Below are 13,782 nucleotides of genomic sequence, written 5' to 3'. Positions count from 1 at the left end.
TTTGGGGAGCGATTCTAGACTGGGCTGTGCTCCCACTGTGTGGGTCATGACTTGCTTCACAGCTCCGAGGTTACACAGACTTACTTAAAGGAAGTGACCTTTGACTTGAGCATCACTTGGCTGATGGTATCTTTTTGCAGAAAGAAGTGCCCTGATTACATGACTACTGTGCCCACACGGGGTCTGAGTCACCCCGTGAACTCACCAGTCTTCTGTATTCAGCAGAGGGAGGTCATGAACTTGCCCAAGAGAGATGGCCCTTTGAGAAACACTGGAGATTGCTAGCTGGGCTCTAGCAAAGTAACAGCCTGGTTGTGGCCAGTGGATAATTTTCGATTCCGACTGTTCCCATCCCTCACCTGTGATGCAAAGCAAGGGGACACAACACGTATGGCATTACTTTTAATTTGTACTTTTAACTTGAAAAATACTGATACCATCTTTCTCAGGCTTAAGGAAACTTTTAACATAATGGGAAGAAATATCACAGAAGCTAGAGTATATTATATGAAAGCTTAATAATACAGAGTCAGAATACTTGGAATACGATGGTGTTATGTGATGCAGATACCTTTGGCCAGCACCTCCGCCAAACCCTGCTGCTTTGGGAAAGCCCTCAATTAGTTGGAAAATCACCTGGTGATGTCTGCTTTTTATACATCCAAAACAAAAATGAGAGAAATTCTAGACAACGTTGCTGATGGTGCACTAAGCCAGCACTAACCTGCTCCAGGAAACAGTGCATTGGAGCTAAAGATTTTTTTTTTCCCTCTTTATAAAGTTGATAAAATAGTCTCTTTATTTGGCTCTGTTAGCAGTCCAAAATTTGCTTTGGGGGGGAAAGAACTTAAAAAAAAAAAAAAAAAAAACAATGAAGACTCCTGTCTTTCAAGCCTGCCCTAGGGCCCTATGGTAATTAAGTAGTTCTAAGGAGCTGTGTGGGTTAGGCTTCCTATTATGTGAGAAACTTGGATCTGTCAGAGATAGCCTGATAGTGATATCCTAAACTTCATTTCCGAGTCTAGCCTGATAAAAGTTTAGAAAGTGTTGCCCACAGTCTGGTGTTAACAAACAGTTCTCTGTCATTAAAGCTGGCCTGAGCATCATCTGTTTTAGGAAGTGGGCTGGTTAAGGATCCTGCTTCTTTTAGGGCTGGGAGAAAATAAACTGAAAGCATGGTCACAAGAAATGTGAGCCTTATGATGGCACAATTCTGATTTACAACAGCAGTGGGCCAGCCAACTTTGTAAATACCAGTGAGAGAAGAGACGGCTGATTTTTAGCAAAAGTTTAAGAAAAAGCAAAGCTTCAAACCTACTACTCTGCCAGAAGTTTTACAGATGGTAATTAATATAATCTTTATGCATATGTTGGATGATTTTCAGTAAGTATATTGGTACATCCTCATGAACCCTATTCTTTGTTTACAGGAGTGGCAAGCCACCGTGTCACCCAATTTGGATCCTGGCTTCCCTCAAAAGACTCTTATGGCTATTGCTTGATTACCTTCTGGAGTAGCCAACTACATATAGATATATAGATAAAAGACTATTGGTTTTGGCCTGATTTTTTGCAGCCACCTTTATATATATGGATTTTCCTTACCAAGGATGATGACTTTAAGTGTTAGTAAAAGTATTTTTACAGCTCTCCTAACTATTCTTCTCTGTAACATTTCATTTCTCAAAATTATTAATTTTGAAAGGATTTTAAGCTAAACAATTCAGCATGGACCTTGTCCTTTCTTTTCTTTCTAATGAGCCTAGCAATGAGACTAAATGTAATTAATGGTCTGTGATAGTTGAATTTTCACAATCTGGTAAAAATCTCCCCATCCCCATAATCCAACCAGATTTTGCTCTAGGGCTCAGTTCGGTTTTAGGAAATGCTTCTATTTTCAACGTAATGATGAAATGTTTGAGGTAAAGGTTTGTTCTTATGATTATTCATCTTTTTAAAAAAAATTTTTTTAAGGTTTATTTATTTTGGGGAGAGTGTGAGAGGGGGAGGAGCAGAGAGAGGAGGGGGGAAGACATAGAATCTGAAGCAGGCTCCAGGCTCTGAGCTGTCAGCACAGACAGGGTCTTGAACCCACGAACATGGGATCATGACCTGCACTGAAGTCAGATGCTTAACGGACTGAGCCCGGGGTTCACGTGCCCCAAATATTCACCTTTTTTATTCAAAACAGAAGAACAAAAGAAAAATGTTACAATACAATTTTGTGGCTATGTGTTAACCCATCTCCTTGGCCTCCAGTTTGTTGTTACTAATGATGACAAATAACATCATTACAGTTTTAATTCAAATTACATTCCTGTATTCTGTCATTGTAAACTGTTGAAATTGTATCCAAAACAGTAGATATTGTAAATAAACTAGACAGTGTATGTCCAGTATAGTCTTTTGAGACTATCAAGTTGATATGACACATTAAAAAGTAAACATTGCCTAAATGAATTACGGAACTAAAAGATACATACATAAACTGCCTATTTGTTAAATCATTTCTACACATGCATACAATAAAGTGTTTTTGCAAAGATCCGTATACCTATCCTTGACATGCATGATAAAAATGCTCGTCTAATACTCTAAAAATAGAAGCTACTGCTTTTCAACAGTCTCTGAACTCTCTTGACAAGATGCAGATAAAATTCTTTAAGTAAATGAATTGTAGTTACAGATCAAATGTACCTCCCAAAGCAGTCCTGCAATCAAAGATAGGTATATCATAACTAACCTATTAATTGCTATCCTTTATCATTATGATGAACACATTCCACAATTTTAGACTTGCTTAAATGGTTCTTTTGGTTTAAATGGTTTCTTATGATTCTTTTCATTTTGGGTCTTTAAATATATGCATTCAATTGTTTTTAAAGATTTTGTTTTTAGGGGTGCCTGGGTGGCTCAGTTGGTTGGGCAACTGACGTCGGCTCAGGTTATGATCTCACAGATCGTGAGTTCGAGCCCCACATCGGGCTCTGTGCTGACAGCTCAGAGCCTGGAGCCTACTTCACATTCTGTGCCTCCCCCTCTCTCTACCACTCCCCTGCTCACTCTCTGTGTCTCTCTGTCTCTCAATAATAAATAAATGTAAAAAAAAAAAAAGTTTTTGTTTTTAAGTAATTTCTTTACCTGGGATTCAGACCCACAACCTCAAGATCAAAAGTCACATGCTCCACCAACTGAGCCAGCCAGGTGCCCCTCAGTTTTAATATTAGGCAAGAATTATTCATTTTACACTAATATCACATAGAGTATATACTTTAAGAGTGTTATATTTCAGTGGGTTAAGATGTATGAGACCTCGATTCTTGCCTGACTCTGTGACCTTGGGCAGTTTGCTTTTGTCTCTGTGTGTATTATCTCAGTGGTTTGAAAGGCTTGGCCAGTATCCCATCCAGTCACTGTGCTCTTTACATGTTCTAAATAACTAAAGTTTTGTTTTTTGTTTTTTTTTTTAATTTTAGCCATTTAGCATAGAACTCTCTTTGTAATGAACTCAGTGCAATGCTATGCTGCTTCCTTAAATTTAAGTAGCATATTAAATGTATTTATCTTCCTCTTGATGTTTCAATGTCATGTTAAACACTGAATTGGGCTTCAGTACCCTGAGAGCTTGTTGAGAATAACAGGACTTTTTGCTCATTTTTGTTATGGTCCCAGATTGTTGTGTTTTTGTTTCTTGTTTGCTTTCCTTCCTCCCTTCTTCCCTGTCCCCCCTGCCTCCAACAGCTTTAGGATGTTTTTATTGACAGGTGTCTTTACTTGTTTCTAAGACTGCCATAACAAAGTACCACAAACTGGGTAATATAAAACAACAGCAATGTATTCTCAAAGTATTGGAAGCTGGAAGCCCAAAATAAGGTGTCTGTAGGGACATGCCCCTCTGAAGGCTGTAGGGAAGTATCCTTCCTTGCCCCTTAGCTCATAGCAGTTACCAGCCATGTTTGGCTTTCCTTGGCTTGTAGCCATATCACTCCAATTCCTACATCTGTCTTTACACAGCCCCATTTCCTCTTTGTCTATGTGTCTCTAAATCTTTCTCTCTAAGGACACCAATCATTGGATTAGGATCCACCCTCATCCAATATGACCCCATCTTAATTTGATTACATTTATTTTCAAATAAGGTCACACTTACAAATACAGAGGGGTAGGACTTGAACATATAGTTTGTGGCAGACATGGTTCAACCCACAACAAGTGTGGTGGTCTGTAGCAGAACCCTCCCCTGCCCAATTTGCTCCTCTTTAGTTGCTGTGGTTTAGGGAGCAAATATCCAGTGATAATAGAATTGCACATAGACTAGATATTTGGGAACAGTGAGAGTCTATTCCATCAGCTGTAGTGTATAGTATTTCATATTAATGTTCAAAGGCCCTTTTTTTTAGGTCATTATTGTTTTGGATATCTAAGTATATTCTCTGAATATAGGTGACAATTTACTATGTATCAGGGTTATCATATTCACAGGCATTTAATGTGCACTTGCCATGCTAGCTGGTGGGACATGTTTTCAAATCCTTTTTGACCGAAGAGGAGAAAACCACATAGGCCTTTATCATTTGAGTTTCTGAGCTATGACTTTAAAATTGCTGAACCTAATTATTGGTTTTGTATGTCATTGTTTAGATATCCCTGGAGCATTTGGATAATGTGATAGTTGGGATGCAGTGATGTCGAATCTCTGTCCACCACCATCTCCAGCTGTTGCCAAGACAGAGATTGCTCTAAGTGGTGAATCACCTCTATTAGCAGCTACCTTTGCTTACTGGGACAATATTCTTGGTCCTAGAGTAAGACACATTTGGGCTCCTAAGACAGAACAGCTACTTCTCAGCGATGGAGAAATAACTTTTCTTGCCAACCACACCTTAAATGGAGAAATCCTTCGAAACGCAGAGAGTGGGGCTATAGATGTGAAGTTTTTTGTCCTTTCTGAAAAAGGAGTCATTATTGTTTCATTGATCTTTGATGGAAACTGGAATGGAGATAGGAGCACATATGGTCTATCAATTATACTTCCACAGACCGAACTTAGCTTCTACCTCCCGCTTCACAGAGTGTGTGTTGATAGACTAACACATATTATCAGAAAAGGAAGGATATGGATGCACAAGGTGAGTTATTTTTGAGCATATTAATCATGCTAATCTAGCCATTGAATGTTTATCTTCTGATACATTTATATCTAATTTTTAGAAATTACATGCAATTAATTTCAAACAGTAGCTATTATTTGCATCTGCCCTATTAAATTTTTTTTTAATGTTTATTTATTTTTGAGAGAGAGAAAGAGACAGAGCATGAACAGAGGAGGGGCAGAGAGAGATGGAGACACAGAATCTAAAGCAGGCTCAAGGCTCTGAGCCATCAGCACAGAGCTCGACGCGGGGCTTGAACCCACAAGCCGTGAGATCATGACATGAGCTGAAGTCCGATGCTTAACCCACTGAGCCACCCAGGTGCCCCTGCATCTGCCCTATTAGATAGATAGGTCTAGTAGTCTGACGTCAGTGATCTTCATAATAACCCTTAAAGGCAGGGGATGATAGCTCTCTGTTATAAGTAAAAAGCTAAAACAGAGAAATTAAGAATATCGTAATAAGTTTTAGAGTATGGGTTTGTCTTGGGAACCTTTAACCATAAAACCTTTTTTTCTTTTTGCGTTGTATGACCCTGTTTTTCACTTAGTACTGTGTGTAGGTACAAGCGGTTCAAAATAAGTGTTTCATAAGCAGCCCGCCATGTAGCCTTTGGTCTCTTTAACTTTACCAAGTTCTGAAATTTGTAAAATGAGATTGGACGAAATGGTTTCTAGGAGATGCTCCTTTTAATTTTGCAGATTGAGCCAGAGGAAATTACTGTCATCCCCTAAATCCTGCAGTTTAATATTTAGTGGTATTTATATTTTCGTGTATTTTTGGCAGATCCGAAGAATAAGTTTAACTCTCTTCTGCTCTACGGTTTTGATACTATTGTGGAAGTCTGTTAAAGCATTATTAATCTTCCAAGGCTTTTACCAAATAGTGAAGAGAAATAGCATCTTTCAAAAGAATAGTGTTTTACTATGTTTGCATACATGTTTTCTTATTTTAAATGTTCATGAAAATCATTTAAAATCAGGAAGCCCCAGATTCAACTTGATCTTATTTAATTTGAAAAGTACAAATCATTAGTTTCCTTTGTGAAACTATGCAGATGTTACATTGACTGTTTTCTGACAATTTATCTTTTTTTAACTGCAGAAAAAAGGGTGTTTTTATTTTATTTTGTATTGTTTATAAGAGAAGGAATTTGTTGGATTAATTTCCTGACCCCTCCCTTTTTTTCCTGCCCTAATGTGGAAAGTATTTTTCCCATGAACTAAATTACACAACAGCATGTCTGCCATTTAACTGTATTGTGAAAACTAAACAAGTATCAAGATGTTTTTTTTAATTTTAACTTTAATAAATTTTCTCTTGCTTAGGAAAGGCAAGAAAATGTCCAGAAAATAGTCTTAGAAGGCACAGAAAGAATGGAAGATCAGGTAAGATACAGAATGCTTACTATCAAAAAGTACAACCTCATGACATGTATCTATATAAGGCTGAGGGCTACTTTTCTTTTTTCTTTCTTTTTAATTTTTTTTTTAATGTTTATAAATTTTTGAGAAAGAGAGAGAATGTGAGCAGAGGAGGGGCAGAGAGAGTGGGAGACCCAGAACCCGAAGCAGGCTCCAGGCTTTGAGCTGTGAGCATAGATGCAGGCTTGAACTCATGAACCACAGGATCATGACCTAAGCTGAAGTCAGACACTTAACTGACTGAGCCACCCAGGCACCCCTGAGGGCTACTTTTCTTAAGGCCTTGAAGCCATACTATTTTGACAGAGTGAATCTGAAAATGAACAGAGCCTTTGTGGAATTATATGGAATAAACTAAATGAAAATTTCCATATCTTAGATGTGAAGAGTTAAATAAGTGGAGAATCATAGCAATTTTGCTACCTTTTTTCTGTTTGTATAGAGTAAGTTTTGAATAACTTGTTCATACTAAAAATTTTAAGTTTTATATGAGATTTTCTTTAAGGCGTTGCTTCTCAGACATTTCCACAGAAGTTATTATAACGGGAGGGAAGTGAGTATACTCCTAAGATATCTGGGGGTACAGGCACAGTTCTAAGCATAATATTTATTTGAAGTCTCACATTGTATTTTTAAAAGTCATGCAGTTTATATTTTATATCTATTTAATATTACAGTCTGCCAGTGATATTCCTCACCTTATTCTGGTAATAAGTCTCTAGGGAAGCATGCCATGTTTATCCCATGGCTTTTAATGTCCTTAGGGCACAGGCACCAGTATTTGAGATTTTGATTGCAAGGGTACGCTTTCCCTTATGGAAATTAAATGCAAACCATTTTAGTGCAGGGCAGAGATGTTCTGAAGGGGAATCTCTAATGGAGAAAGGGTTCTTTGCTTTTACTCCCATTGCTGCTGGCTGGCCACCCTCAGTGTTCCTTCTGTTTGAACTCCAGTCTGTGGCTGGGTTGTCCTTACTGTGGTTTTCCTTAGCATACCTAAGACATAATAGTACTTTGAACAGTAACTTTTCTAAAAATTTGAATATATAGGGACTTAAACCAGGAAAATACAAAACCCTGTAGAATGACCTACTTTACAAAATTGGTATGTCTGTACTTTTGTAAATAGCTTCCCAGGCCAGAGGAGAGGTAATCCTGGGGAAAGATCTGACACTTAGAAGATGTTTCCGTTTACCCAGAAAAGCCTGGCCTTTACTTACTGGTATTGAGCAGGGTGCCAAGTGCTGGGGGGACTTTTACCAACCTGTAGATGTACCTGCTAGTTATGGAGTAGTTAGTAGGGTTTCCTCAAGATAAAGATATTTAGGACCCAGTAAAATTCTGCTTTTCCTGGGATTTTTTTTTTCAAACTAGAAACCTATACTTAAGAAATTTACCACTATTAATTTTTAAGTTTTATTTCTTTTTTAAAAAAAGTTTATTTGTTTATAAATTTGTTTATTTATTTGCACTCTTGTTACATGCAAACGCAAGTAGGGGAGGGGCAGAGATGGAGAGAGAAAGAATCCCAAGCAGGCTCCACAGTGTCAGCACAGAGCCCTATGGGGGGCTTGATCCCATGCACCAAGATCATGACCTGAGCTGAGATCCAAGTCAGATCTGAGTTGAAGTCACCCAGGTGCCCCAGTTTTATTTCTCTCTTAAGGGCTCTTCTTGAAAATGTTATTGTGTCCCTTCTGTGTATTTGGACCAACAGAAGGTTTTTAAAGGGGAAACATTCTTCTGAGAAGTTCAAGTTAGAGAAGTCAAAGGAGGAAAAGAAACTTGAGGGATTTACTTTAGAGTCTCTTCTGCGTTCAGGCTCGTAGAATTTTTTTTGTTAAGCTTTGATGAAGATATCCATTCACTTAGGATAAATATCTGAGATACGGTTTATGGCACTATATATATGCCTACACTGAAGGGAAAGTATTTTCCTACAGTTTTCCTTTCTGAAAAGAAGCTGCTTGATAACTGAATCCCTGTGAATCTCCCATCATGTGCTTAAAATGACTTTATTTTGAACAAATAAATACTATTTGGGGATGACACATGAGTCTGGAATCAATCACTGACTTCATTCAGTGCAAGTTTTGGATACTTATAGCTATCATCTGATAAAATCACTTTATGAGGAAATCCCTTTATAGCTTGTCATTATTCTTGTTGAATTGCCTGTGTTGATTGTAATTGTAAACAAGAATTTTAAAAATTCTTTTAAAAAACAGAAACAGTGAGTGGTTATGTTTGGAGGCTACTACAGGATGAATTCTTTTTTTTTTTTTTTTTAAATAAAACCCATATCTTGCAAGGAGGCTTAGGACTTAGCATAAAATTCCCACAGACAGCATCACATTTAAAGCCCAAGTTTCTGAAAAACTGGGTATAGTCACTCAAAAAATGACTCTTGGAATGACTGAGATTTAAAGACACATTTGAAAAGTTTGAGTAAGATAGTTTCATGAGATGTGAGGGAGGAAAAAGCTGTTAGATTGATCTTATTTATGTGTTTTGAAAACATATTTAGCTAAAATTTAATGGACATGTGACAATTTATCTACCTCTCTAAAAGTTTACATATTCAGGATGGTCCAGAAATTTGGGGGCAGGGGTGATGGTAATGAATAAATGAGAGATCATCCATTTGAGACACTCTGCGTTTGTGATGTTCTATATTGAACTTGGAATTTCACTCTAGAAACTACAAATTTCAAAATTGCATTTTTGATACATAATTCAAATTTTATCTTGAATTCTAAAGGAAACTTGTCTGTTTTATTGATTGTTAAAATATATGTGATGATTTCAGTTTGCATTTTAGTACTAAACCTTATTGTGAATGTAGACGTTGAGTGTTGAGTTATTTGCTATTTCTAAGCCTTTTTGTGCTTGTTTTTCCTCATTTTTTTTAATGTTTATTTATTTTTGAGACAGAGACAGTGTGAGCAGGGGAGGGGCAGAGATAGAGAGGGAGACACAGAAACTGAAACAGGCTCCAGGCTCTGAGCTGTCAGCACAGAGCCCGACGCAGGGCTCAAATCCACAAACTGTGAGATCATGACCTGAGCCGAAGTCAGACGCTTAACCAACTGAGCCACCCAGGCTCCAAGTTTTTCCTCATTTTTAAATATAAAATGCATCAATGACCTTTAATTAACAAGAATTTTTATATCTCAAATAAATATCAAAGGAAATCCTTTCTAAATTTGGCATGGCAATTTAATTATAGCATGTAACAGTAAATGATAAGCCAGTGATTCCACTCTGACTAAAGAAAGTCATTCCCAGAAGAATGAAAATGAGTTTATTTATTTTTTCCTATCAAGCAAATCTTTTATTAATTTATCAATTTCTTATAAACTACTTTACTCTTATTTTTTAAGTTGTGGTAAAGGACTCTCCCCTGCTAATGCTCTGTCTCTCTCTCAAAAATAAATAAACCTTAAAAAAAAAAAGTTTAAAAAATAAAGTGGGGGGTGCCTGGGTGACTCAGTCAGTTAAGCATCCGACTTTGGCTCAGGTCATGATTTCTTGGTCTGTGCATTCAAGCCCCACGTTGGGCTCTGTGCCGACAGCTCAGAGCCTGGAGCCTGCTTTGGATTCTGTGTCTTCCTCTCTCTCTGACCCTCCCCTGCTCATGTTCTGTCTCTGTCTCTGTCTCTCTCTCAAAAATAAATAAACATTAAAAAAAGTTTAAAAAAATAAATTGTGGAAAAGGACACTTAACATGAAATCTATCCTCAACAAAACTTGAAGTGTATTGTGTAATATTGCTAACTACATGTACATTATCATACAGCAGATCTCTACAGCTTCTTCATCTTGTATGACTGAAACCATATACCCATTGAACAGTAACCTCCCATTTTTCCCTCCCTCCAGCCTCTAGCAACCACCGTTATTCTTTTGACTTCTGTGGGTTTGACTACTTAGATACCTCATATAAATGGAATAATGCACTATTTATCCTTCTGTGACTGGCATATTTCATTTAGCATAGTGTCCTCAAGATTTATCCATGTTGTGTATGGCAGCATTTCCTTCTTTTTAAGGTCCGTTGTATGTATACACCAAATCTTCTTCATGCGTGCTCCCATAGATGGACATTTAGGTTGTTTCCATACCTTGGGTATTATGAATAATGCTGCATTGAACACGGAAGTACAAATATCTCTTTGAGAGCCTGTCTCCAATTCTTTTGGATAAATATACAGAAGTAGGATTTCTGGATTATATGCTAGTTCTATTTTTAATTTTTTGAAGAACCGCCAGAGTGTTTTGGGTAGTCGCTGCACCATTTTATATTTCTTCCAACAGTGCACAGGGATCCAATTTCTCCATATCTTCACCAATACTTGTTATTTTCTGGGTTTTCTTTTTGTTTTTGTTTTATATTGGCCATCCTAACAGGTATGAGGTGATATCTCATAGTAATTGTGATTTGCATTTTCCCGATGATGAGTGATGAAAATCAGTTTTAAATAGTACGTACATCTTTTAGAAATGCTTTGAAATAGTAGACATGTTTGGGGCTGTGTTCTAACAAGCTATCGAGTGTTTCTATCAAAGGGTGTCATTCTTGGTTTCTGTTCTTAATATTTTATTGTCCTGTTGGTCCTATACAGGTTTTCCCCGCTATCCGAAAGTAGAGTGTTCCTATAGAACATTTCATACACTGAAATGGCCATAAAGTGAGGAAGCAATTACCATTAATTTACATGGAAAAGTTCTTGAGCATTCCCAGACCCAAAACATAACCTGTCTTACACATCTCAGATACCTTAGAACACACCCTGCTAAGGAATGCACAAAATAAATCGAGACAGATGCTCACCACCGTCCAAAGCTAAGGCAGCTTGATGCTGAGATGCCTAGGGTAGTTCCTGGGGTAGGAGCTTGGCAGGGCCTCTCCTGCGCTCAGGGTATGTGCTGCCTCTTAGAGGGGTTCATTGCAAAACAGGTGCTCAACCCCTTTTAGCTTTTTACCTTTTTTTTTGGTGAAAGCAAAAATCTTCTTTGGATTCCTTTTGGTTACTGAAAACAGGTACTAATGTAGGTTTTTGATAAAAGCAAAGTGGTGTAACTCGAACTTTGGAAAAGCAGGGGATACCTTCATTGTGTAATTTTTTTTTTTTTTCCGCTTCATTTTGCTTTTTTTGTACAGGGTCAGAGTATTATTCCAATGCTTACTGGTGAAGTAATTCCTGTAATGGAGCTGCTTTCATCCATGAAATCACACAGTGTTCCTGAAGAAATAGATGTAAGCCATGACTTGTATTATTAAATAAGAACAATGGTACCACCTCTTATCAATTCCCTTGAGTTCTATTACTATTATGTATATTAGTAGCATTCTAATTTTACTAGTGTGCATTTTTTGTCATACATGCTATTCCTATGAAGTATTAACCACTTTAATAACACACACATAAAATACTAAGTTTTATGGCCAAAAAGAGGCTTTTTTGGTCAGTGACAGTTGTGACAGAATTACACCTATTTAGTTTAGAAGTAGAATTCCAGACCTTAAAGAAGCAGTCAGTATTTAATGCAGTACTTTTGGTAAAAAAGCAGTGTACAAGTCAGTGGTAATAAACACAAGTTTACTTATATTCCATAATCTAGTTTCTTAATCACATGTTGACATTTTGAATCACACTGTAAGAGTGTGTAGAGAAATCTTTAGGAAACTTTTCTGGTTTCTTTCTGACTGTGTCATTAAGATTCGTCTCCTGATTCTGACAGCAAAGAATAGGAAGTTGTTCTCATAAAAATTGTTGTTTAACCTGCCTGACAAGTTTTCACATTTGTTCTCCTGAAAGTTTATAGAAGCGCAGAGATGGCTTTATTGGGATTCTTGATGCTTAGAAATGAGGGCAATGTGTTCTGTTGAACTGAGACTTGAGAGTGTTATTTCACTGCCGTATTATAACCAGAATAACTTCTTTTTTTTGTGGTACATTTTAGATAGCTGATACAGTTCTCAATGATGATGACATTGGTGACAGTTGTCATGAAGGCTTCCTTCTCAAGTAAGAATTTTGTTTCCTTCATAAAAGGTGGATAAAGGACATAGAAATCTTATGCTCACCAATGACATGATTTGGAAGGAAGAAAGTAATAGAATAGCTACCCAAACTATTCTGGGAACATTGGTTCATATTTGAACTATTACTTAGCTTTGTGTTATTTTTTCATTTGTTACATGTCTGTGATATATTTGATGTTACTCTTTTTAATACTGAAAGAAGCCGAGTTTCCATAGTGCCCAGACAGAAAATCTTGTTGGTTCTGGTTTCTTGTTTTACTTCTCATTAAATCTGAAACTAAGAACAAAAGGGGTTCTTAGACCCATTTCTAATGTTGGTGGGGTTCCTCACATCAACAAATAATGCTTTAGATACCAAGTGGGTCCTACGATTTAATTCATTTCTGGCACTTTCTGCCTAGAGATAATGTCAGATTCCCCAGATTAAGGGTTCAATCCCACAAGACTGTGTCCCACCTACCCTCCAGACACTAGTCACAAGTCCAAGTTTTCGCCTGTGCTTCTGACTGGCTAGATATTAGAGATCCCAACCACCCATCCGTGGACTTCAGACATCAGTGACAAGTCCAGGATGTTACCTGTTCTTCTCACCAACTGGCTATAAATCCTATGACTCCCTCCTTGTGTTCCATTAATTTACTGGAGCAGCTCACAGAACTCAGAGAAACATTTTATTTACTGGATTACTGGTTTATTGTAAAGGATAGAATCTAACATAGAGATGAACATCTATATGGAAGAGATGCATAGGATAAGGTTTGGGGAAAGGGTGAAGAGCTTCCATATAGCATCTCTGAGCACACATCTTTCCCCAGATCTCCACGTGTTCACCAACCCAGAAGCTCTCCAAATCCCTTCCTTTTGGGTTTTCATGGAGGCTTTGTTACATAGGCATGGTTGATCAAATCATTGGCCGTTGGTGATAACTTCCATCCCCTCTCCCCTACCCAGAAGTCAGCGGGAGGGACTGAAAGTTCTAATCTTTAGTGGTTGGCTCCATTGGCAATCAGCCCCCATCCTTAGATGTTTTCCAAAAGTCGCTCCATTAACATAACAAAAGGCATCTTTATCTTTTCCTGCACTTAGGAAATTCTAAGTGTTATGGGAGCTGTGAGCCAGGAAATGTGGATAAAAAACAAATACGTATTTCTTAAAA

The 13,782-nt window shown here is 37.5% G+C and overlaps 1 protein-coding gene across 12 annotated transcripts in view; it reads left to right on the top strand.

Moving 5' to 3' along the window:
• The window catches only part of C9orf72 (C9orf72-SMCR8 complex subunit), a 27,031-nt gene that overhangs the window by 853 nt on the left and 12,396 nt on the right, over positions 1 to 13,782 (top strand). For 3 of the 12 annotated variants that reach the window (XM_042963541.1, XM_042963542.1, XM_042963545.1), the window contains exons 2-7: positions 223 to 1,343; positions 1,431 to 1,625; positions 4,642 to 5,129; positions 6,482 to 6,541; positions 11,742 to 11,837; positions 12,545 to 12,609. In XM_042963541.1, the coding sequence (XP_042819475.1) occupies positions 4,686 to 5,129; positions 6,482 to 6,541; positions 11,742 to 11,837; positions 12,545 to 12,609 (665 nt within the window). In that variant the 5' untranslated portion in view covers positions 223 to 1,343; positions 1,431 to 1,625; positions 4,642 to 4,685. The other 9 variants (XM_042963537.1, XM_042963538.1, XM_007076595.3 and 6 more) reach the window with 7 other exon arrangements.

This window comes from Panthera tigris, chromosome D4 (assembly GCF_018350195.1).
Source record: "Panthera tigris isolate Pti1 chromosome D4, P.tigris_Pti1_mat1.1, whole genome shotgun sequence".
Taxonomy (NCBI): Eukaryota; Metazoa; Chordata; class Mammalia; order Carnivora; family Felidae; genus Panthera; species Panthera tigris.
This window is presented reverse-complemented; position numbering and strand designations above follow the sequence as displayed.